This window comes from Typha latifolia, chromosome 3, assembly GCF_019914945.1.
Source record: "Typha latifolia isolate L0001 chromosome 3, TyphaL0001v2, whole genome shotgun sequence".
Lineage (NCBI taxonomy): Eukaryota > Viridiplantae > Streptophyta > Magnoliopsida > Poales > Typhaceae > Typha > Typha latifolia.
In genome coordinates, this window is record NC_133088.1 from 14,215,071 (window position 1) to 14,241,066 (window position 25,996).

Here is a 25,996-nt window from a genome sequence, read left to right on the forward strand (position 1 = left end):
TAGTGATTGGATTAATGTATTGTATAAGATGTAATTTTGATAAATAGTATTTATATTCTAAAATAAAGTTATTATGATATTTAGCTATTATTCTGAAATAAAGAATTGTATTCCAAGATAAGAAAAAAGAAGTTATTCATGAAGTGAGGGAGGGCGGGGGGGGGGGGGGGCTTATGAAATAGTCAAGAAACCAATCAGGTAAAGGAAATAATTCAAAAAAATCTTGCCAACAACAACCAAGCGCCAAAAAAGCTAGCATTGTCAGCTAAAAAGATGTCCAAGCAAGTCCATTGAATATTCTAGTATTTCTCTTGTATATCTTCAAATTCTAATGTGGCTATTATGGTGAAGCTATAAGAAGAAATTTGTGAGGACAGGATCCACTCCAAAAACCAAAAAGAGTTTGTCATGGTGTGTGATGTGAGGACAGTAAATCTACAAAGATCTTTTCCTGATTAAGAGTTCTGACACTTAAAAGTCTTGTCAAATTTAGATAACTCAGAGCTCCATATTACAAGAATCAGAAAATCACCATAAAGGGAAGAGAGAGAGAGAGAGAGAGAGAGAGAGAGAGAGAAGCACAAAGTCACCTACATGATAACTTCAATTGATTCAGAAAGCAAATCTTATATAAGTTTCTTTTGTAGTGTCTTTCCTTGTACCCATATTTGCATATGTATCTTTCTTGCTTCTGGAAAGGGAATTTAATATAGCTTTTTTTGAAATATTTGATTGTAGAAGAAGGCATAAGAAGTATGTATCTATGACTTAAAAAGACAGTAGAGGGTATGCAGTTCATACTAATATCAGAGATGAAGCAGCCAATACATTTACTTCTGATTAGGGAGAGAAAAATCATGAATGATCACGAGCCCACGGCATTCCCCGTTAGTGAAATGGTAAACAAATTCTCAACATGGTACACACTAGACAAATCTCTCCAACAATTATGACAAATGATGACTGCATAAATGCGAGATTATGGTAACATGTTAAGAATTTTAGTTTATCAATTAGAATTTTCTACTCAAACAATAACATTTTCTCGGACAGAGGAGCCAAAGGATGTGATAGAATCATGCAAGCAGTTATTTTTGGGAAATAGGATCCTTACACTTTGCTCGGGTACCTTTGAATGCTGCTCATTCAACTTAGATTCAGCTTCTCCCAATAATACAGCAGGAACAAAGGCTCTGGTCAGAAAAATTAACTGTGAATAAGGAACAAATAGTATACAAATAAAATTAATAAAATATCAAATTTGGAGATGAGAATAAATTCTTAACTTTTATTGAAACCTATGATTTTGTATATTAGTCTAGAAGATAGCAATTGATGCTGATAATTTACTGTTAACAAACCTCAGATCAGGTAAGGATTCATAAAAAGTTTTTGTATCTTCATCATCCCAAACAGGTTCAAGCACAGAAGAGTCCTTTCCAGAAGCAGAAGATACATCAACTCCTGTGGTAACCCTAGTAGTGTGCCCATCATCAGGCATTACAGGAGGTTGCATATCAAGGGCCTCAGCCAAACTGTAAGAAAAGGACAGAGATGAAGGTAAGTTGAGCACATCATTCTAGGCTGAATTAGATATAGTGCTCAGGCAGAAGAAAGTAGAAGATATTTGCTTGATAAAAGCAGAACAGGAAGTCAACTTTTATTACTAAAAGTCCTTATTGTAGGTAATGCAGGAGTAAAAACTAAGCCTGGTTGGCATCTGCCAATTCTGATTGTTGTAGTTGGGGCAAGCACTTGTAATAGCTATTGATCACCTTGTTGTCCACTGAAAAACAGTGCCAAGCAACTTTAACTTTATGATAAGTGTCCAAAAAGTAAGAACCCTGCTGTATAGTTTGAAAATCCATAAGGATACCATGCCAGGAAGAAGTTTCTTCAGAATTCCAGACCAACTACAAAAGTCTACAGATTCAACCATTCAAGTCATATAGAGTAGATCTACAGCAAGGACTCAGCGCGTTCTGTGCCAGCCGGTGGTCAGGCATGGCAAAGAACTTGGCCGCCGACTTAGAGCTAGGTTTAAGTCAATAGATAGGGTGATGGGTTAGCTGATCGAATCCTACTTTTAGTGATTGCAGATGCGGATCTTATTGTAAGTAATAAAGGATTCTGACCTATCATAAAGGATTCTGACCTATCATAAAGGATCCTATTTTAAGTGATTGGGATCTTGCAAGTGATAATGGATTCTAACTTATTTTAAAGAATCCTCTAAGATCCAAATCCACCTTTTAAGTTATTCAAAAAGTTTCTCCAGTGTTCTCTTCTTCTACCAATCAAGAAACACAGAAGATTAAAAAAAAAAGAAACTAGCCATGGTCATTCATCTTCTCCAACTTCTCCACATGGCTACAGGAGTCCTCGTCGGCTCTACACCTCCTCCGACTGCTCCACACAACCACACAAATTCTATGTGAGGTATTTTGGGGGATGCCGTCGGCACTCCCCGTGCCACATGCCAACCTAGTGTCAACACAATTAATGCCGGTCGGCATAGCCATCATTGTTATATAGTATATATGTCACTATATCACTACATTCTTTAAAATATTGTACCCTTAAAAATCTCCATATTCATGTAAATGGCCATCAAAGTTGGAAATGCTGATGTTGCAGATATATGTCATTCAAACTTTGAATTAAAGGATTTTGAAGTATCTCTATGACCTTATGTCTAAACTTCAGTTTTCTTAGTCATATTGACATCTTCTAGGTGAATTGAGCCACTCCCAATTGACCCACTACTAACTCCTTTAATATTATTGAGAGCTAAAATAACCTATTTTGGCCCAACATTTCATATTCAGGAAATAAAAAATAACTTTATGAATATGCTCATAAACTGTAGCTTTTAGAATTCTGACTAAAGTAAAAGTCCATGAATTGACATGAAAATAGAGTATCTTGATCTAAAGTACACTCCACCATCAAGTAGAGATGATCATTGGGCCCAACTTGCCCTGGTCTGACCCAAATCCGCCACTAAGCCTGGTCGGAACCCAGCCTAACCCAAGTGATTGGCAGGTCAGGCTATGAACAAATACTTAAGTCTGGTCAGCCCGAATCCGGCCTGTCCGAAAAGCCTGACTTGATGGTCAGGATTAGAGGCTTGCACCATTCAACGGGATATTCCAATCAGCTATCTACTATAATTTCCTATTCTTTGGTCACCACATTTCCAATGATGAATACAATAGAAATAAAGATTGAGAAGAGCAACTCACGAAGAGACACCACGTAATAATTGATCATAAGACTTCCGAAGCTTCTCATATGAGGTTGCATTCTCATCACTAAGCTCCCCTTTAGCATTTAAGATCTTTGCATTCTCATGTTCCATTAGCCGAAGGGACTGTAAATTGGAAAAGAAAATAATCAATGATTATGCGCAAGTCATCAGCAAAAAGGTATACTAAGTTGTGGGAATAATACAAGACAAAGAATGCATAGAATCCATCAGTTATAGTAGACAGTCTCTGCTCTAGTCGAGGAATGCATAGAATCCATCAGTTATAGTAGACAGTCTCTGCTCTAGTCGAGGAATGCACATTTTGAGATATTATAAATACATAACAAATTGTACTTACAGCATGCTCAGATTGGAGTAGTTCAGCCACAGCATCATAGTATGAGTTCAAGGCTTTCTTGAAGAACTTTTTCTGATCTGCAGTGACATTCAGTTCCTTAAAGAACTGCAGGAGATACAACAGAAAGCACCATCAAATGTTACATGATAGATTGACAAAGAAGGAATGAGTAACCATCAAGAAAGACTATTAACCACAGAATATGATAGAAACAACAGAGAAGAAGAGACGAATGAGGAGATAAACGACCATGAAATTAAGAAAGACTAGTCATAAGTTTCTTCAAGACAGACTTTCAAACATCCTAAATGAAGCTAGAGATGTTATACTAAACCACCCAATGTCAAAAATAACAGCATATATTACTACATAGCAAATTTTGTTTTTGCCTCAATTTACATCCAGTTTTCACCCTTGAAAAGGCTACTAGATCTCTCAATCAAGAACGTATAGCAGAATTGCTAGATTTAATGCAGGCAAAGACCATACAGAAAACAAAAGGCTAGTGAGTGAAGCTTTATAGTTTTGGGTACACAAATGCAACACTCAACCTCAGAATAAGATTGTTTGATATGTATGATACTGTAATATACCAATATCCATGATTCCATATTGCAGTTGATGATTCAACAGTTTTAGCGTCTATCTACAATGAAGGACACAACAATGGAATCTCAAAGACAACTAAAAGGAACAGCTGAACTTGTGAACCACCAGATTTATTGGCAGAACTGTCGATGACAATGTCATTCAGTAGATTGCATCCTACTTAGTACTTGTATTGTTCCAAACAAGTAGTACACAATGTAAATTTATAGTCTAAATATAAAAATTATGAAGTTTCTGTAGCAGCTAGTACCTCATCATGAACTTCTGGTCCAGATTGCTGGAGTCCCAAGAAATATTTGCCTTGGCGAGCGAAACTGGTGAGAAGAGACAAATTCGTCTGAGTTGTGTCACGATCCTTTAAATGTTCCAATGCAGTAAGGTCTTTTATAATATTTATGAAAATGCTGGCATCCTCAACAATTCCTACAAAATAAAGTTCCATAAGAAGTTTCAGAGTGCTCCTCCTCTTCATAGCCTTCAAGCTCTTGTCTGCATCCAAATCATCTCCAGATTTCCCAGGAAAGAAAACCTTCAAGAGGCCCTGAATAAGACAAGGTGAAAAGTCTTTGTATCGCTGATGAAGCAAAGAGCACACCTACAATAAATAACACCAATACATAAAGTTAGGGCCACACATATAGGTCAAAAAAAAAAAAAAATCAGTAAGATGACATGAATATTCTGCCTACAGGATACAGCTTTGTTTCTTTCATTTAAACAGCCTATCAATAGGCCAGGAAACCTGTGTGATCAAGGAAAAATTTTCTAAGCTGAAGTTTCTAAACAATATTTTGATCAAATCCTACTTCATTGTTTTAACAACAAGAAATAATGATCTTCTATGTTAAAGGCCCACAAAATGCATCATTTCATTCAGCTAATTAATCTGTACAAAGTATAGATAAGAAGAAAAACAATGGAGCATAATCACAAAATAAGTGAACAGCCACATGAAACTGGACTATGTTATCAGTTCATCCTGGATGCATGACAGATCCAATTATAAATTATTTTTATTGCTACTCAAGTAGGACAACAAAGTAACCATCCCACAATGCCCTCAGTAAAAAAGTGATATTAACATCACCACATTCTATGTGAATGTGTATATCTGAAGTTCAGAGCATAATGCAGTCAATATTTCCAAAATGTGAAATCAAGTTCTTGATAGTATGAAGTCCACCCAAAGTAATGCACAATTCGATAGTCGAAACCATCATCATTGATGTAACAGAAACACTCCTTGGACAGCATTTAAGGATAGAAGAACAACAAGACAATTGTGAATGAAGAAAATGACTGATGTGCCTCAAAAAAGTACACTTAATGCCTACTCACCAACTACATTTACAAACCTTACTTTTACCCCCTTTATAAGAATTCTATCCTTCTTAAAACACAAAAGGTCATAAAAGAAAAATGAATATGTGTGTACTACAATGCAGTGGATGCAAGAACAAAACATATAAATTATAGTTTAAAGGCTTAAACATAAATACCTTATTTTCCCTAAGGGGCATGACTTTCACAAAGCTCCATGAATGCAGGTTTAGAAAAGGAAAGATGTTTAAAAGCCTTATCCCCATAGGTTGTGTTAGGTTGATGGGAAATAGAGAAGCAAGTGACAGCATTTTGCAGTTTCTAGTATTTGGATGACGAAAGTGGATTGAGAAGTGTGTTTCTCCGCTTTCCGAAAACTACCTAACTTCTTTAATTTTAGCTCATTCCACTTCATCATTTAAAAGGAGAGAGTGACATTTCCCAGTATTTTATTTATTACATGTGACCATCAATTGTCATAATTATTCACTTCCCACAACATTTCAAAATTTTACCAAACCCAAATAAATCATGACTACTTTTTAAAAGTGACTTTCAAAAAACTACTTTCTTCCCTCCATTTCTTGTCAACCAAGCACACGAAACATGTGATATGAACCCCCGCAATCACAACAGGTTATTTCACTGAATATTGCAGCAAGTGAAGACATCAATATATTGATGACAAATAAGATATGGCACTCCAAAAACAGTGCATGGCCCAAGCTTGAAAAAATGCTCATACAATAGTAAATATAAATCCAAATAGAAGGCAAATATAAAATTAGAATTCCCTGATTCAAAGGAGTTGGCCCTCAAAAAAGACCAAAATATAAAGAGATGAAATAGAATCTATCCTCATAGTTATTCTTATATAGCTATTCAAATCTTCTCAAAAGTATAATCACAAAAATATTTCATGACAATCAGGTTGACACTTGCCACTAATTGCATGTGCATCAACTTGAAAACGGAGACTAAAATGAAGGGTATAATTGAGCAGTCACTCTAGAATTTCAATTGCTTTCTTATTAGCATAAATTTAGTGGAAACCAAAGATAACTATCCTGCCTAATGCATTAGTCTAAGAATAATACTTGTTACAGTGTATTTACCTGGACAGCAGCTTGCATATCAGAAGTTCTAAGTTTGGCCTCACAAATAGCAGATACAGCTTCGCTAACAAATTTGCTTAAATTGACACTTTTTAACTCATCTATCAAGCTGTCCCGTTGCTCATCATTTATCTGTTTGAGCTTCTTAATGACAGCTGTATTGCGTTTAATACTGGAGTCCAACGTCCTCAGGAAATTTGAATCTGGAAGACATTATCATTCAAACTGTTAATATAGAAAGAAAGAAAAAAACATTCCTTCTTATCTGATCAGTGATCACAAGCCAATTATTTAAAAATATAGCATCATTATGTCAAGTTTGGCGAACAACACAAACAGAATGAGTAAGAAATGTTGATGTCAGCAAAGATTTGAAGTTTTGAACAAGGTGATAACATAATTACAGTAACAGCATTACAACTTCAAATGAATAGACTTCTTACCTAGCTGCTAGGAAATAAAGGTTGCACCAAACCATTAGATTAATGATACAGATATGCACTAACATGATAACTATTCAGCTGCAGATAATATGCTAGAAGACTACAGTGCAAGAGAAGTGCTGAAGGCAAAATCAAATACCTGTTAATTAATAAGGCCATAATTATGTAGGTTGTACGATACACTTAGCTAACTGGTGACGAATGCAAAGGCTTTTATTACATAAGAAAAGTTTAAATTCATAATTGAACGCCGTCAAACATAAACGAAGAACAATTTGATCCTCAATTTGAAAACATAAGAGGGTTCTCATATTATGCACTTCATCAGTAAGTGAAGTACAAAAAGGTTACTAAAAGAAAAGATCTAGTACAATGCCCTCCAGATAGTTAGAAGAAAAATGAAGAAACTGCAAGACTATAAGAAAAGAAAATGAGAAGGAACATCTTGAATGTAGTGATATTAATCAGAGAGCTTTGAAGGAAGAAAAGAAGAAAAAAACAGCATGGCAAGAATTAAAGAACAAAACAGAAACCACTCTTTTTGTCGTAGTAAGTCTCAGATGTTCCTAGCAGTTATTATTCATTCCTAGACCAATACTTAATACATGACCATTTCCCTCTCAAAGTATCAAAAGACCACAGGTGACGTAATTGAAGTTTCAGTGCAAGATGAACTTTAAATGATATAATGCCCAAAATAAGTTACCTGGCCTTTCAGGATTCAGATTACTACGACGGAGAGTGATCTTTACATCAATCTGTTTCTTGTACTCCTCAAGACGTGCGACACTTTCCTGCAGAGTATCAACACTTAATAGCAATCAACTCAATTGTAACCTATCAGTATCATATACAAGAGCATAAAGAGTGGAATTTACCAATAGCTAGTACATACTAACACACAAATGTCAATTGTCCTAGGACCATAGGTCTATCAAGATACTATTATGACCCTATCTATGTAACTTTAATTGAGAGAAGGGAGCTACTACTGATTAGTAGTTGGTACAAGTGGCACACCCTTCATATGAGCTGTTATCTTGTGCCCATATGCTTACACAATACTTATGGAAAGGAGATGTGTTGTTGCCATGGTTACCATAGATCAGGCAAGATCAGCATCAGTAAGCCATGCTGGCAAGTGACAACATGGCAAATCATGCTACTTTGTAATGCTGGGAAGCACGAACTCGTGCAAATATTTGTTGTGGCCATGTCCGACACGATGAGAACACCACAATGCCGGGGACACATGCCAAATGCGGGAAAAGCATCCGAAATAGAAGATTATTTCGAAAACTCCGGGTTACACTGAGGCGGACACGTCGCAGGTTACAAGTTCGTGTTTACAAAAATTTATAACTCAAACCAAAATCCCAAATAAAACCTCTTCCCTTAGGTTGTGGTTACGATCTCCCTCGACGACGTGCTCCTTGGTTGCGACTGAGGTCCCTCCCCCTCCCTCCCTCTCTCTCATATTTCTTCTTCTACTTCTCCCTCCCTCCCTCTCAAGCCAAGTTGAAAAGAAGCCCAAACGCAAATACACAACTTAAAGATGCTTTTTTTAATTTAATTTATTTATACAGTGATAGTGAGTTAGTGACTTGTTAATTTTATTTCTTTTATTTATACAATGAGTTAGAGACTTGTTAATTTTTATTTTATTTTTGTTTATACAGTGATTGCAATGAGTGACACTTATTAATTTTGTTTTATTTTTATTTATGGAGAATCTAATTTTCTGCATTTCTATTATAAGTTAACAATTTCTATTTTACATGTATTAATAAATTACATATATATAATTTATTTATAGTCGTATCCTAGACATGCCTGTATTCTTTTTTTTCAAGATTTATCGTATCACCATATTTGTATCGTGTCAGTCCGTATCCCAAGTCTGTTCTTCACTATTATAACCAAGATTTCAAAAATCGGTATCGGGATCGGTCATCCGGAAAAACGATACGTATCAGCCGTATCGGCCGCCTGTATCGGATCAGATTATTTTAATTAAATAAAATTCTAAATATTATTTAAAAATATTGAGAAATTTTTAAAAATTTAGAAAAAATTATAAGAAAATAAGAAATAATAATTACTCATATATAAAGCCTAAAAACTAAAAAACTAAAAATCTCTCTTCCTCCCTTTCTTTTTTTCTATCCCTCTAACTATTAGTCTGAAGTATTCATTCTTTTCTACACTTTTCTCTTTCTTTCTATCTTTCCCTCTCTCTCTCACCCTCTCTTTTTTTTTTTATCTTTCCCTCTCTCCCTCTCTCTCTAGCTGTTGCTGTCAGCAGCAGCTGTCCCTCTCTCCCTCACTCTCTTCCTTTTTTCCTCTTCTCTCTCTCTCTCTCTCTCTCTCTCTCTCTCTCTCTCTCTCTCTCTAGTTGTTGCTGCTGCTGCCTGCAGCAGCAGCTTGCTAGCAGCCACCTGTAACTGGCTGGTTTCGGCCGATCCCACTCGGGATCGGTCGAAACTGGAAATTATGGTTATAACATCAACACTAGGAATAGATGATGAAGAAAGTAAGAATGAATTTGGCAATCAAAAGAAGTGCAAAGTTATCTCAGAATAAGAGAGATAAGAAACGGATTTGAGATTTATATTTAGTCCATATGAAATCAAATGATAACTAAATCAAACTCATCAGTATCAGGTTAAATCTGGATAACCTCAATCTGACCCACTGAAGATAGATCTCAGTAATCTCAGGCAGGTAAAAGCAAGTTTGAGACAAATAACAGGAAAAGGCAAGAACAGAAAGAAGACCATTTTAAGTTGCAAATGTAGATACAAAAGCAAAAGAATAGAAACTCAAACCTAATTTATTACAAAAGATCAAGAAGACTTCAGAACCGCCTATAAAGAATCAGATTTTAATGCTTTATATCTACAGCTAGATTCAGATCCTTGAAGCATGATGAATCCTATGCTATCTGAAATTTCAATTCTCACTCCCCTGCACCAATCTTTCTCTCAAGACTCTCCCTCTTCTGAACTGTTTTTCTATGAAAATGCGATATTAGCTCCAAATCACATCCCCCAGACGAAATAGATAAAGTGAAAGAGATGCAACAACTTTTACACTCCAAGCAATAAACTTTATCCTCCTACAGGCTTGATTCTTAATCTAGCTTTGCTTGATTTGATGAGAAACTCGTAATTCATCAAATTCCATCTACATGGCAATAGAACGCATATCTGTTCAAAGCTATCCTAACCCAAACAGGAATTTATACTAGTTCACTAGGTATCATGAGAAAAGAATGTCTACCGAATTTAAAAGCATAATCAAGATCAACTCCAGAAAACAACCAAAGTGCATGCTAAATTTAAAAGCATAATCATGATCAACTCCAGAAAACAACCAAAGTTCACACTAACTTGAGGGTTTTCAAAAAAATCATTCTCCAGTTGATATGGCCACTACTGTTGGCTTACTAGGCAGTCCAATATAGAGGGAAGAAATCAAGCACATGCTAACAGGAAATGAAAGATGTAGCTGACAGAAACAAATATCGTTAATTATGGCATGTAAGAAGCAATAAATATTGTTCGCTCTCTTCAGAAATAAACCAATAGAAATGAATTACAATTTCATAATTAGATTACTTAAGCTTACTTCCTCATCCTGTTTACTGTGATGCTCACTGACGATGCGACATTCATCCTCCATATGCTCCATTTCTCCTACCGATAAAACAATCAATCAATGGCAGACAACCACTTCATGTCATCAAGTACCAAATCTGCATATATGATAGTACACAGGGTGCACTAATATCAAACTAACAGTGGACATAAAAACATTTCATAAACGATGGTCATGAGTGCACAGTGGATTTTATGACAGTATTTTTCAATGGGTTATGTAGGAAATAATATACAAAGCAAACAGATAAAGCGACTATTCATATACAAAATAAGTAACACGATCTAAAGATGTATATCAGAAATCATTACAGATAAAACCTGAAAAACATTTACAAACCGTCATCCCAGCTTCACAAAGGACCAGCACACAAGAAAAAGGAAAGAATTATTCTCCAAAATATATGGCTCCAAATTGACCTATTTGTCTACATCCCAAAATTGACCTATTTGTCTACATCCCAAAAAATATTAAACAGGATATATGTATGTGTGTAAGGACTTATATCCATTTTAACTTTAATCCAATATGAGTCTATAACAAGTGGAGAAAAGAATACATAATTGGGAACAATTACAGTTTATCATATTTAAGGCTACTCAGCAAACTACTGCAAATAAAATCAAGCAAAGAATTTAAGCTAAATTGCTTTTTGCAGTGCTACCATTGTGGCTAAAGAGATCCAAAACAATAATAAATAAGATGGTCTTACTTGGGTGGACCAACTAATAAGAAAATGATTTCACTTGGACTGACCACCTTATAGCCCTAGCACTTATAAAGAACAGTAGGCTTGGGCATATGACAAATTATGTTGGATCAAGCAAAAGGTTGCTAAGATTCTACACATATCAAACATAGGAGATCAAACTCAAAAGACCAACTATAGAGTGGCCTACCCCTGATGCGCTTTCCTAACTACCCAAAGGTTGCTAATAAGTAATAACTAATAATCCAAACTCCTGATGTGTTCTCCTAATTACCACAGAGTATAGCATATCACTACAATTATAAATTAATTGTTTCACCACAAAGCACTCTAAAAGGATGCCTGGCCTTCAAAAAAATGTTAGCATCTAAAACCATGAATATTGAAAAAAAAGGTAAAGGTTCATGGTTCTGGGATACCTTTTCAGATAGTTTGCATTGTACATTTGATGAAAGGCATCATTGTAAAGTTCAAACTTGCAGACCAATTAGATTTACTCCATGTAGACTAAGAATCACTGTGGAAAAAGGGCTTCTATAAGAATTACAAACTTGCTGGCATGGGTATTGGTTACTCAAGGTTTTAAAAATAGTAAAATACAATAGGCAATAAGCAGACAAACAAGGGACCATATAATGTGTAAGTGCTAGGCAGGTGCCCAGATTTCCAGATGGCTAAAAAATAAACATATAAACATATACTAGTTAGAGAAAAGTTAAATTTAATACCTACAATCTAAACATTATGCCAATGCATTCTTGTTAGCCATTAGAATCCACCAATTCATCAACATATACAATAATTTGATTTTCAGAGTCAATCTACATAATAAAATATGATACGAGATGCTAAGGCGGTCAACTAGGCGGGATCTAAATAGAGTCTAGTTATATTCTATCAAAGGCGGGAATCTATGTGTTAAGGCAGAAGTTTTTTTTTTTTAAATGTGCTTTCTATAATGGAATTCATAAATAAAGAAATTAATTTTAAAAAATCTCTCGATGTATAGGCTTGATTATCAAGGCAAGTTATTTTATGTAATATCCATGATCACCACCTAATTCCACAACAAAGTCTCCTCAACAAGGTCCAAAACCATTCTCGCTGGATAAATGATTCGGGCATCTAAGTCTCTCATTGTCATAAACTTGTTTTTCAGCTTCAACCATGAGAAACTGATAGCGTCCCCTCCATTAGAAAATTCTTGTAAATTCCAATTTTGTTTCCAGAACCATCTTGACATGTACAGTACCATCTCACGTAATGTCAAATTCCCTGGTACTTATAGTTTCTAGAGAAACATAATGTTCTAAAAGCATCAATCGCTAAGCTTGTGATGGAAGCACACAGAAAAGTGTTACCCTGACCAGTAGACCTAGTTCATGCAGTTTACACAAGGAAAAGAATCAAGTTTCCATTTCAAGAAGCAATATATCCATCAAAGCATACTAGCCAATCACCATTGTATCATATGGTCATGAAAAACAACTGATCCAGCACATGCAAGCCTTAGATGGTTTCCGATCACCATACCACAGAACCTAAAAGGTCTACGGCAAGCATGTACTAAATGAAACACGAATATATTTAGTACCTGGAACCATCTGGAAATGAAAGCAAGTTGCCCTGAATGCCCTCAAACCAACAGCTGCAAATGCATTAACAAATTAAGTGCTCAAATTTCGCTTGATCATCAAAGATTTTTCCCATCAAGATATGACTATTTAAAAAGATTCTCAAAGTATCAAACAAGTAAAGCAGAGATAAAACGTCCTATAGCCAACCTTAACATAGTTGGGACTAAAGGCTCGACTATTATTTCATTGATGTTGTTACTGGGAAAGATGTAACAGTTGGCTGCATTTTTTTTTCAACCCACTGTTACATGATGTCAGGTCAAGATTGTGGTACCTAAATAGCAAAAAGCATATGAACTAAATAATATTTATAATCACAATACTAACTTTGAGTAAATTTGTTGTTAAATCTTGCTTACCCTAGGAAATTTTTGTGGTGGTTAATGTCAAGGTTCTCAAATAGAACTTTAATTTTTAATGCATGAATACTATATAATTATGTAACATTTTTAAGAGCTTTAAAAACTGCAACATAAGTTTTTATTTTACCCAACCCAATCCGCTACTCTTTCTTCCTCCTCAAGCTAGGGTACCACATTGCATGCAATTGGCAGCTCGAGCTCAAGGGCGATGAGACAGTGGCGAACGACAACAATGAGGTCGGTGGGGAGCAGCATTGGCTAGTCGTCGACGGGGAGCAGCAAAGGGTAAAGGTGAGTAGTTTCCCTCATCTCTCTCTCTCTCTCTCTCTCTCTCTCTCTCTCTCTCTCTCTCACGCGCGCGACATGGCCGGCAAGTGTCGCAGCATGTGCTGTGCCGTCCGGTGGTCGGCACGGCCATCCATGATTTTAATTACCTAAATTGAAACCAATAGCTTTGAACAGAAATAAAGAATCTATGATTTATTCCATCCATTTCTTGTGTACTTGATCCATAGGTTAAAAGGCACTCAAAGCATGTGATTTCATGTTTCTAGTCCTTCCAAACAATGTAGATCATACAAAACAACGTGGATCTTTAACAAATATTTTCTTGTCTTGATTTCGATTAAAGCAGTTACTTTAACTTTCAAGGTCTTAATTCTCTCAAAAGGTAACCCAGCTCGACTCAGTGGTCACAAATCACAAATGAGTTAACAATCAGGGAAAGAAAAAGAAATTAGGACTTATCTAGAAAGCAAAGAAAAATACATGAAATCATTCTCATTGATATGTGGACATGTCAATTAAATATGACAGCGAGTATTAGAGGGGATTGAGGCAAGTCAATTTAGAAAAAACAAGGCTAACATTCGGGTGTACTAGATTCTACAGTCAATGGGCCATTTCATCTAGAAAAAATTCAGGAGATGGTATTTACAAGTTCTTTGGTTAACTTATAAATCCTATAACTTTTTTCCAAAATGACTTCATGGAACATTCAACATAGTTCCACTAACTGGGACTCTGGGGCTTTTATAGTTGGGAGAAGATCTCTCAACATCCAAAGAAAACCTTGAAATATCATAGTTCATTGTAGACCCTACAGTCCACCAACTACAGTTACCACATGGCATACTCAGCACCAAACAAGAAAAGTTACAGAACAAGAAGACAAAGATAACCAAATCCCCATAATTGTAAGACAACAAATCAGAGGAACTGGATAAAATGATACCCAAAACAAAAGTAAGAACATCTGCATACACCTTTCCAAACTGCACGGAATAACACCCCAATCCCACAACTAACTAGCAAAAAAAAGGGCATTAAAAACCAAGTCCTAGCTTCACAGGCATATTCTGATCAATTAAAAGGAGTACCAAAACATAAATCATTCTCCAGTGAAAGAGAGAGAGTTGGAACTGCATCACGAGCAAAATCCAAAATTTCTTCTCTAGGCCTTAAAAGATAGTATCTTTTCTGGTTACTGGCACTAATTTAATCTTTTTCTCAGAAAACGAAAAAGCACCCATATTGAAGTTTGTTCTCCCATAACATATGGTTAAAGCATAAGAGTAAAGATACCTACCAAATTCCGGATAGTTGGATAATTCATCAAATCGCACAAATTAACACCCTCTTGGCATAGAAATCAAAGAAAAAACCATAAAATAAAAAAGATATGACATCCAAATTTCAACTATATCAATCTCATACCAACAACAACAATAGAAGATTTCGTGCTCTTTCAAAGGGGAAAAGCAAGAAAATGGAGAAGAGAGGGAATAAGAGAAGCAAAGCGGCATACCCTCCAGTTATCTGTCAAAGAAGCCACAATTTATTCTCTGTAGTCGAAGCAAACCAACCCAGAGAGAGAAAGAGAGAAGAGTTAAGAAAGCAAGAAGAAAGAGGTGGAATCCAAATCCCGAGCTTTGAGTTAGTTGCATAATTAGTAGGCCATGTTGGGCCGGGTTCGGATCGAGTCTTGGATTCGTATATTCGGTAGCGGTAAAAGTTGATTCAATCGGGTAAACGAATAAACGGGTTTTAGTCTAATCAATTTTGGATCGTAAATGGATCAATCCATCTAACCCGATAATTAAATTGATCATGTTCAGGTGTGAAACGAATCCATATTTTTAGTCCAGATACAGTTTCAAATATGAATATTAGACGGATAGCAGAATTAAAAATCATATCCTAACTAAAGATGATTTTTGGATCGGATCTTAAATGGATATGGATCAAAAACTAAGTGAAGTGCGACCTTTCTTTTGGATGCCATTAACACAAAATACTAAGAGTTTACAAACAATATAGAACACATCACTAAAAACAATATCAGTGTTCACCGTTTAAATGAGCAAAGTAAAAACTACAAATTGTTTTGGGTATGTCCAGTCTAGTCATCTGATTAAATTTGTTCAGTTGCACAGAGATATCATTCTTGATAAATATTTCAAGATCAGTGAAGATGTTCATAAAGAATGCAGGCAACAAAACCATCAGAAGAAAATAACACATTCTATAACCTGAATAATATGGAACAAAGAAAAAAAATTGTTCTACTAAAGTAACAAAGTCCGAATAATATGCTTCTGTGCAGATGTAAAAAGGGTTATGCATTCAGTCTGTCATACCCCCATAACTAAGGGAAATTCATTGCAGATCAATGTCCCAAATATGAATAAGTAATGCTAGACTATGTCAACAAATGAGCTTTAGATACCATTACCTGGGAAGGCCTAGAGATCACCCAGATGAAGACGATAGCGGCGGATCTTGGTGACGGCGAGCTCGAGGAGGGAGGAAACGGATCTTGGTGATGGCGGAGAGGCGATGTCGGCGGAGCTTGGGGAGGCGGAGCTTGGCGACGGCGATCTCGAGGAGGGAGGAGGCTGATCTCGGTGACGGCGGAGAGGCGATGGCGGCGGAGCTTGGTGACGGCGAGCTCGAGGAGGGAGGAGGCGAAGCTTGGTGACGGCGGAGAGCCGGTGAGGTGATGGCGCTGGAGGAGGAGGATGGTGGTTTTGGGATTTTGATGGCCCCTAGGTTGGGGATTTTCTGTTTCGACTGGGGAGAGAAAATGGTTAGATGGGTTCGGATTACGGGTGAAAGATAGGGGCAGAGTTTGGATAATAACGGGTCAGATTTAGGCTTTTAACGGGTAGGATATATATATATATATATTATAAGTATATTGTTTAAAAAATATACGGGTGAAGGGATATCCAATATCCGCATCTAAATTTAGAAAAAGGTCGAAACTTTTTACCCTACTGTTTGATCAGATCGGATCGGGTAATTGGCTGGATCAAAATAAATCCGACCCGTTTTCACCCCCTTACTTATATTTGTCTATATTATCTTAACATGTTTAACCCATTTATAATGGCATTCGCTAAATTATTTATAACGCGATAATCCAATTATAACTTCATCACTCAATTACAACCAGAATAACTCTTTTATCACACAAATAATATATTTATAATGCAAAAACAACTTGTTTATAAAGTAAAAAAAAATTATTTATAACTCAAATAAATTTATATCTGACATAAATAATTTATACAAATTTAAATAACTTCTGTCACCCAAGAACCTATTTTATGACTCATGTAACCCGTTTAATAAATAAATCTTATTTATATTTAAAAATAATAACTCATTTAATAAGCAGATACGCGTGATAGTAACCATCTAATCCTCTAATTTAAAACTCTGATAAACTAGGAAGAAAAATCTTTTATATATAACTTTTTCCTTTAATTAATGAGACAATAAGCTTAATCCTCTCATGACCATCATATTTTCTTCAAAGTCAATTCAATGATCACGACACTTTCCATACATTAAGCATTGCATATGATGTTCAAACTTACGACATGCTTCCTAACAAAAGAGTACAGAGGCACCTCGCCGAAGGACGGTGGTATTGTGAAATTTGACCAAACTACTTCTTGGTAATTATGAATTGTAAATATTAAAGTCATTTAATGAACAGACCGTAATCCTCGCCATCAAAATGAGAAATTTCTCAAATATAAATTTTGAGAAGCAAATTAGTTCACTAACCTAATAAATATTTATCTAAAAAACAATAAGACGTTAAACAAATTCGTCGCCTTGATTCAGCTTTACGAGGAAAATGAAAATCTTGATCAGTGATATAATACAATCATAATATTCTACAAAGTCAATTTACAAGGTATATGAGATGGTCCAGATATTAAGAAGAGAAATTGATTTCAGATCATGCTAGATAATTATTTTGCACACCAATCTTACTCTTCAAATTTTCAGCAGAAGGGAACTGAAGAGATGGCAGCTCTCGTTCATTTATCAAGAAAGTAATTCTATTACCAAATACATTTCTCACACTTTTTAACACATAGTTGAGAAGTAACTTTACATACTTATCACAATCTTGGGGATTTCATTTGCATTGCTTATCGTCACGGTTACATAGTATTCAATGTTGTGAATGTGATGCACAATAATCTATACTTTATTTTACCACTTTGCAATTGTAAAATAATAAAGATGTTTGGGTCATATTAACAATTAAACACACACCATATCCTATTTTATTTTTGTGTACCTTGTTTACCAATACCCTGTTATTGATTTGTGTGCCAACTTCATCGGCCTGAGAATTGTGATACTGATATAGTAGCCTTAGAGACAGAAGATGAATTGGAGGAGGAGGATGTGTCGCTACGTACTCGACTTTTGGCGTCAATAAAGGTAGGCATCGTGGGCTGGAGAAGAGACCCACCGCTTAACAACATCAAAACAACCTCAGACATTGTTGGCCTTGCGACTACTATGGACTGGGTGCAAAGAAGAGCTATCTGAACTATTCTCTGGACTTCTTCTGGTGGAAATTCATTAGGCTTCAAACTTTTATCTACCAATCCTATCAGTTCATTAGTTTCGTATAGATTCCAGGCCTGGCAAGAATTGTGATCGTCTTAAATTAAAAATAAGCCATGATATATGATGCCTCATGTAAGCATTGAAAAGAGAATAGGCATAATGTGATAATTACCCATTCAAGCAAGTACTGAGTCACAGGCTCAAGCTTTACGTCGTTGCTTTTTCGACCACTTATTATTTCAAGAACAACAACTCCATAGCTATATGTATCAACCTTTTCAGTTAGTTGCCCATGGATGGCATATTCAGGAGCAGTATATCCCCTATTCCAACATAACAATATCATTGTAAAATGCAATGTGTTAGAAGCAATCACAATCCAATAACTTAACATAGTTTCAAAGGTCGCAATAATAAACAGACAGAGTAGTCAAGAAGTTTTCGCACGTACAATGTTCCTACAAATTTGGTGCTGAGATGGCTATGATCATCTGGTAAAAGCCTTGCTAGGCCAAAATCAGCTATTTTGGGCTGAAAATCACCATCAATAAGAATATTACTAGACTTTATATCGCGATGTATGATATAGACATGGAACTCCTGATGCAAATATGCAAGACCTCGAGCCATGCCAACAATAATATCAAATCTCTGTTTCCAGCTGAGGGTTCCATGTCTCTCACCTATCAAATAAGCTCAAGTAAACTTGATAGGGGTCTATGTAAATGTAGATACTTGGTCCTATAGTCATACAGTCTATGTAACAATATAAGTGAAAGTTATTAATTAATTCAAAATAATAGGTTAAAATAATAGAGAACGTACCAAATAAGAATTTATCGAGGCTTCCATTTGCCATGTATTCATAAACAAGTAGAAGATCAAGGCCTTTGCTAGAACATCCAAGTAAACGAACCAGATTTCGATGATGGACATTGCTAATCAGCTTCACCTCGCTTTGGAAGTCCGCTTTTGCCCTACTGGTTTGAGCTATTGCCAACTTCTTGACAGCCACGATTTTACCATTTTTCAGTGTGCCCTATAATAGATAGTCAACTCAAAAGACCAACTTTAATTTTCCATCAATAGAACAGTATAATGTAAGTGCTGGGAAAGTAAAAGGTTCTTTCATCTCACCTTGTATACATCTCCAAACCCTCCTCCTCCCAATTTATTTTCTTTACTGAAATTATTTGTTGCAGTTTTTAGATCCTTGTAGTGGAAAGTTAGAGGACCTTGTAATTCAGTTGCCCCTAATATATCTCCTACGCAAGCAAGCAATCACAGACATGCATATCAAACATGTTACAAATGAAAAAAAGTTAATAAATCCTTTAATTAATTGCAACAACCAAAATACTTCGGTAATCTGTGCACACTCACTCACGCACGCATATATAAGGAATATATATTGGCCATCTTGATTGTTAGTAGGTCTGTCTCTATCAACAATTCCTTATCCTTTAAACTTCTTTAACAACCCAATGTGTTGACATAAGAATAAACTCAAAAGTCGAGCAAGAGCTATGGGAGTTCTTCACTCCACCAGAAAAAGAAGTTCCTAAATAGAAATTTGTGATAATAATAAAAGGATGGGCATAATTGTAGTTTCTCACCTCTCATATTTTCAAGCTTCCTCCACAGTCTGATTCGCAAGAGTACGCCAAGACCCAAAAGCAATAGCAATCCAACTCCCCCCGCAACTCCTCCAATGATGGCTTTCTTTTTACTCAAACTCCCTGCAGTACTTTGAAATATTAGTCAACGGAAACTTACTATGTGCAACCTCACTATCTGATTCAATGAAGTGTTTTATCATGCAATAATGCATCCATCCTGAAAGCTTTTCTCATGCTTCTCCATACCGGTTCACATCCTTCTATGTCTTTTCGCATTTGACCACTCAAAAAAATTAAATCTTCGATAGGAGAAGATCAATGTAGGGTTCAATTGATTCCAATTAGTCAAATAAGCTCACTTTTGGAATAGATGAACCCAACTTTTTTTCTCAAGTGAAAGCAACAATAATAATTCATTAAATTCCTCATATTATAATAAGACAACCCAATAAACAGATGGAGGGAGATAGAGCAATAATTCTTTGCTACAAGCTCCATACTTAAGCCTAAATAAAATAGTAATACATATAAACAAAGCATCAATCCCAAGAGCACATAATAATTACAAAAATGAAAAACAACCATAATAGATTCACAAGAGCAAAGAGCTTGTAGTTAGCATATGGTTTTGTCGTGATTCGACAATCCAAGACATAATCACTAAAGACTAGAGAGATAAGATCACCAACCAACTCTAGAAATGAAAAGAACCTATAATGAACAAAACATAGTGTATGTGGCAAGCAGTAGGCAGTAGTAGCACTTAGCGACTATGGGGATGAGGAAGGAGGAGGATTGTTGTTAGATCGAGGTGTTGACTAGCACACGCTGTAATTACATGAGAGAAGGGAGGGCAATGGAACAAACATATCAAACTCAATGTCAGCCCCAAAAATTATTATGAACCAGGTCTAAACTGATCTAAATGTAAAAAACTTATGATATTTTATAAGTGGTAGCCTCATAAGTTAAAGTTCTAATTGCTCTAGTTTTACGTAAATTCGATGTCGAGATGAAAAGCTATAAATAAAATAGTGGGAAAAGTCATATACATGACAGATCGGTAAATATCCGACATTACAGCGATCGTCGGAGGGTTTTGGTGGATGGCCATAGAGTAGGGTGACTGCTGAAATATGATGGTGACTAGAATTTGAAAGCTCGAAAAAGTTCTAAAGTTATAACATACTTTTATGAATATAAAGATAATCTAATGACTACGATAAAAGATTAATATGAGATAATAAAAAAACTTGATTCAATAACCAATTCATGATAATAATAAACACACGACCCTTCCTATTTATAGGAGTAAATCTCTAGTGGATCGAATCTATATGCAAATTATCCACTTTATTTAATAAATAAAATTTAACTAACTTGACTTGACTGACATGTCTTCACAGTCCTTCTCTTTTCCCAAGTGAGAAGAGTAAACTAAAAGAAGGCTCCTACCAAAGTTCAAACTAGAACCACCTAGCATCGTACGAACCCTTACTATTGAACTGAAAAATCCAACACCACCTTCTCGCACCCATCCTAACCCTGTAGACCCAACACCACCTCCTTGCACCTATTCCAAACCTCGTAGACCCAACACCACATTCACCCACCGTCGACACTGAAGGAGGAGTCACGATGAAGGAGGGATCAACGATGAAAGTAGGGCAACCGAGAGCATGACTGACCGCCCAATCCACTTAGTAAGGAAGTGTAAGAAGACGAGCCAGAACAAGTAGGCAGAGAAAGAAAGGGTGGCATAGAGAATGTGAAAGAAGCAGTCGATGGAGGAGGAGAGTTGGACGGGGTCGATTACATAAAAGGGGTTGCAAGAGCAGAATAGGACAAGGCCAGCAACCCTAGACCCAGGATGATAAGGAGAAGAGAGTCGATAAACGGCATTGATAATGAGGTAGGGGAAGAGAAGGGAGAGGAAGGAGGAAGAAAAGAAAAAGATGAAAGAAGAAAGGGAAAAAGATAGGAGAGGGAAAACAAAGAGATACAAAAGAACTTCAAGGATGAGGAAAGAATCCTTCCCCTCCCTTAGCCACTTTAGTTGAGAGGAGAGAAAGAAGGCCGTCGACGGAGGAGGAAGCTCCCAAAAGAGGGGAAGAGCAAAAAATTTCTAAAACCCTACCAAAGCAAGTCTACTAAAACCATAACTTCTCCTTTTTTCGGTTTGTTATTTAAGGCACATGATTAAGCATCAAAGGGAGCTAATCAGGCATTACATTTTTTTAGAATTGAAGAAATTAAGCAGGTTAAAGGCCTTCGGGTTTGGCAATACATTTCAAAACCACGTCAATTCTAATAATTGAATTAGATTCTTAATTTTTCGAATGTTCAAACCCCTAATGTTAGAAAAACTATTATTCAAGCCCAGTGATGAAAACAAAAAAATCCAATTCGCCAAAGGATTATGATTTGTTTGATAACTTACCAATTACTCTAAATGTTTAAATTATTTTATATTCTAATATTTTCCTTTATTTCGGGATCAAGATATTTGATGAGCCTAAAAAGTGGACTTCTTTGATGAGTCTATATTTTATATTTTAAATGATAGATAGATCTAATAGGATTCGAGCTCAGAATATCTATTTTAGTATCATATTAATTACCTACTATTCTGAGGCCATGTTTGGACGTGGTTTGAGCATAATTTTAAACTAGTTTAATGAGCACTAAACTGATTTAGTAATTGTTAGATTTTCATACATAAAATCCTAATTTATATATTTAGATTATTACATATAAGTATGATGTAAGAAAGCAAGGAATTTATTCTTGGCATAATTTTAAATAATGGATGAATGTTAAAAAAAAAGAAGAAAAAAAAAAGTAGACCTATCAAAGTTTTTAAATGGATGAATAGTGCTGGATGAATAATGGTAGATGAATAGTATTGTATTCACTATTTAAATGATTGATTATAAGGGGTTTTCCACTAAATATATTTTGCGTGTTTTTGCTGCATATTTTCTGTGATTAGTTCTGATCTTTTACATATTCTGTTGTATCCATGGAAGATCATTTCTCCTAGACTAGGATTAGTATAAATTTTTCCTTTTTAGAAATCGAATGGATTCGGTCTTATACATATGCGAGGATATTAGAGTATATCTCTCTTATTCTGGAGTCTAGAGAGAGGTTCACTAGGAGGAATTTTTTGCGGAATATTAGTTTACCGTTCAGATCATCTTTGCTCGTTGGATCTAATTATCTATAGAATATCAGAGATTATAAATTTTATAAATGAACGACGTCTGGTCATCTATGTATAGTTAATGGTTGGAAACTCTCTACAGTTAGTTAGTGACAGTATATTAGTTGATAAGCACACCAAACAAATTCAGCTCACCTGATTCCAAGAAGGGGGTGAGATCCACCGTCTGGTTCGTGCCAAAGAATGCCGTATCGGAGTACCTCAGGAAGCACCCGGCATCCACCGCCCTTCCATCCTTATCCGGCGGACAGCCTTGGATGTTCCCCACCGCCACCTGCAAGCAATTCCCACACCCCTCCTCGCTCACCGTCTCCACTCACTGCGCCGCTGCGTAAACCCCATCCCTCTCCACCGCCGCCGCGAATCCCTTAATCCTCGGCGTCGCGGCCTCCAGATCCGTTAACAACCCCTTCGCTGCCGCCGCAAATCCTACCTTATTCGTTGTCTTGTTGTCGCTGCACATCCCCTTGTTACCGGGTTGCGTTGCCTGGTCGAAGAAGGAGCCGGACTCGTACCGGAGGGTGCAGCCGTCGTAGATAGCCCGCGCGCCGTTGGCGGCGCCGCACTTACGGAGGTGCGCGGAGGCGGCGTCGAAGCAGGCGAGGCAGTCTGCGGCGGAGAGGTAGGGGCGACACTGGAGGAGGGCGTAGACGGGGGGGCGGGAAGCGGTGGCGAAGCCTTCTCTGGCGTGGCTGCGGAGACCGTCGAGGGTCTCGTTGAGGGTGGAGAGGAAGAGGGAGGAGTTGGTGTCCTTGTACTGGCTGCAGTCGAAGTCGAGGAGGTTGGTCTGGGGGTCACCGGCTGTGACGGGTGCGCGGAGGAAGAGGAGGAGGATTAAGGCGGGAAAGAGGTTGAGGGAAGAGTGGGCCATTCGGGGAGGGAGGGAGGGAGAGAGAGAGAGAGAGAGAGAGAGAGAGAGAGAGAGAGAGAGAGAGAGAGAGAGAGAGAGAGAGAGAGAGAGAGAGAGAGAGAGAGAGAGAGGAATCCCGACACCAGAGGTAGAGGAGAAGGGAGAGTTGTAATATAAAGGAGTAGAAGATGGGAGGAGGAGGAGATGGAGATGTTGCTTTCGAGCCGTTGTAATCAAAATATGGTTAAAAGAAGATCAAAGCAATTTTCTTGCCAATGAGTCGCGGTTCTTAGAGTGGGGCCCGTCTCAGGAGAAAATATAGCGGGAAGAGTAAGAACGATGCTGGAGCTTGGAAGTTAGTTGACGACTATTTTTCTCAAACAAGAAGAGTCTGAGGACTATGATTACGTACTACCAATCAATCAATGGGATAAAGTTATTTGAGTTATTAACTGTAGGCCCAAGAGCAAGTAGAGTTCGATTAGGTCACTTATTGTCCTATGGATCTCTAATTAACATGCGATAATAATGAAGGCCACTTCTAGACAGTTGACTTGGTCTTCTCTATCCATGTTATTGTTGACTCTTTAGTTATAAGATTAGCTAAGCCTTGAGCGTATAGGTGCACTGTTGCTTCGTGGGGATTGCAATTTTCCACGATTGAATCTTCAACTTGGAATGTAAGGTGCGATCGCCAAGGTCAAAGACGCAAATTGGAGTCTCTGTCAAATAATTTATAAGGTTTGCAAATCCAATGAAATTGGCATTCGTTATTATCCATAGTTTTCATTTTTATCGAAGTTTTTATTAGAAAAATCTAATTGTGTCAAATAATGGATCACATATTTTTGCTAGGGTTTGCAAAAAAACAAAAAAAAACTCCTCCAAGATTGAATCCATCAGTGCCGGTCTCCATGATTCACTCTCCTCACCCATCTCCTAGCAACTTTGGCTAAGAGGGGAAAAGTCATTTTCCCTCTCTCTCCCATAAATTTTTTTCTAGTATTCTCTTCTATCTTCTTTTTTCCTCTTTCTTCTCATTGTTCTCCTCTGTCAGCTCCTACCTTCCTCCTCCGTTATTGGGTTATTGCGAAAATACTTCCTCTTCCTCTACCTCTTTGCTACTCATTGCCACCACTTTCATTTAGCGTTGTCGTCCATACTATAGGAACCGCTCAAGCAGCCATTAATTTTTTAGTTTTGATTTCAATATTGATACAAATCCGCTAGAGTCATGACAGAGCCAATGGAAAGTTAATCTCGATGTCATGGCGTACTCATGATTGTTACATTTTCTTCACTGACCTCATACAATATGTTTACTGTTAAGCTGATAATGTTTCACCAAGTTGTGGGACTTATTCAAAGTATCGCCTCTTTTTTCTATGTATTAGAATTGTCATTTATCGATACTAATTTGCAATTTGCAACTAATCATTTGTTAGTAGCCATGGAATTCTTTTTTTTCTCTTATGAAAAATCCGAAGGGTCGGTTTCATTAACAAACAAAAATAATAATAACAATAATAATATAACTCATAAAATGCCAGTAAACTATTTCAAAGATTGCATCTGAACAACAGAGAAAAGAAATACCACATACTATAGCCAACCAAACCAACACCAATTATCCCAGTCAACAAAGACCAAGTACAGACCAAGACTTCCAATCAACAAAATAACAATTTCGTTTTTGAGAAAAATGGGTATCCCCATTAGATGAAAAAAGATCCAAACTACACTTTACTTTAAGTGGTTCAGAAATACAAGAAAAATAATACAAAAATAACAAATTTTATCCAACACGCATATAAAAAAGAAGCATATGGAGAGGCATCAACTAAGCTATTCATCATTTTTGACTTTCACTCCATGCAACTGCAAGTTTAGTTCTTGTATTGGTTCCTATCCAACATATGTGAAATATTATAATATGTCTGCGGAGATCTTTCTTTAC

At 36.6% G+C, this 25,996-nt stretch overlaps 2 protein-coding genes across 10 annotated transcripts in view; both read right to left on the reverse strand.

Moving 5' to 3' along the window:
• LOC140783645 (regulator of nonsense transcripts UPF2) overlaps positions 1-16,575 on the reverse strand; it is a 31,897-nt gene extending 15,322 nt beyond the window's left edge. Inside the window, exons 1-11 of one of the 9 annotated variants that reach the window (XM_073130587.1) lie at positions 16,198-16,573; positions 13,059-13,112; positions 11,884-11,981; positions 10,726-10,852; positions 7,802-7,889; positions 6,653-6,855; positions 4,468-4,812; positions 3,609-3,713; positions 3,246-3,373; positions 1,362-1,535; positions 1,115-1,193 (exon numbers count right to left, since the gene is read on the reverse strand). In XM_073130587.1, the coding sequence (XP_072986688.1) occupies positions 1,115-1,193; positions 1,362-1,535; positions 3,246-3,373; positions 3,609-3,713; positions 4,468-4,812; positions 6,653-6,855; positions 7,802-7,889; positions 10,726-10,788 (1,185 nt within the window). In that variant the 5' untranslated portion in view covers positions 10,789-10,852; positions 11,884-11,981; positions 13,059-13,112; positions 16,198-16,573. Of the gene's footprint in view, positions 1-1,114; positions 1,194-1,361; positions 1,536-3,245; positions 3,374-3,608; positions 3,714-4,467; positions 4,813-6,652; positions 6,856-7,801; positions 7,890-10,725; positions 10,853-11,883; positions 11,982-13,058; positions 13,113-16,197 lie in introns of all 9 variants that reach the window. The other 8 variants (XM_073130593.1, XM_073130589.1, XM_073130586.1 and 5 more) reach the window with 8 other exon arrangements.
• A 1,303-nt stretch (positions 16,576-17,878) lies between these two features.
• Positions 17,879-23,644, reverse strand: LOC140784770 (cysteine-rich receptor-like protein kinase 2). The gene is made up of 7 exons (XM_073132316.1): positions 23,325-23,644; positions 19,961-20,083; positions 19,482-19,609; positions 19,170-19,383; positions 18,796-19,027; positions 18,517-18,667; positions 17,879-18,418 (listed from the first exon to the last, which is right to left on the reverse strand). Exons 2-7 carry the CDS (start codon positions 19,965-19,967, stop codon positions 18,107-18,109), a joined length of 1,044 nt encoding a protein of 347 aa, XP_072988417.1. The 5' UTR covers positions 19,968-20,083; positions 23,325-23,644; the 3' UTR covers positions 17,879-18,106.
• Positions 23,645-25,996: the final 2,352 nt, after the last annotated feature.

Bases quoted from the DNA above. Each gene is read 5' to 3' on its own strand.
- LOC140784770 (XM_073132316.1), bottom strand. The intron at 19,028-19,169 runs GTACGTTCTCTA...CTTATTTGATAG, and splicing joins CCTCGATAAATTCTTATTTG to GTGAGAGACATGGAACCCTC. The intron at 18,668-18,795 runs GTACGTGCGAAA...ATGTTGGAATAG, and splicing joins ACCAAATTTGTAGGAACATT to GGGATATACTGCTCCTGAAT.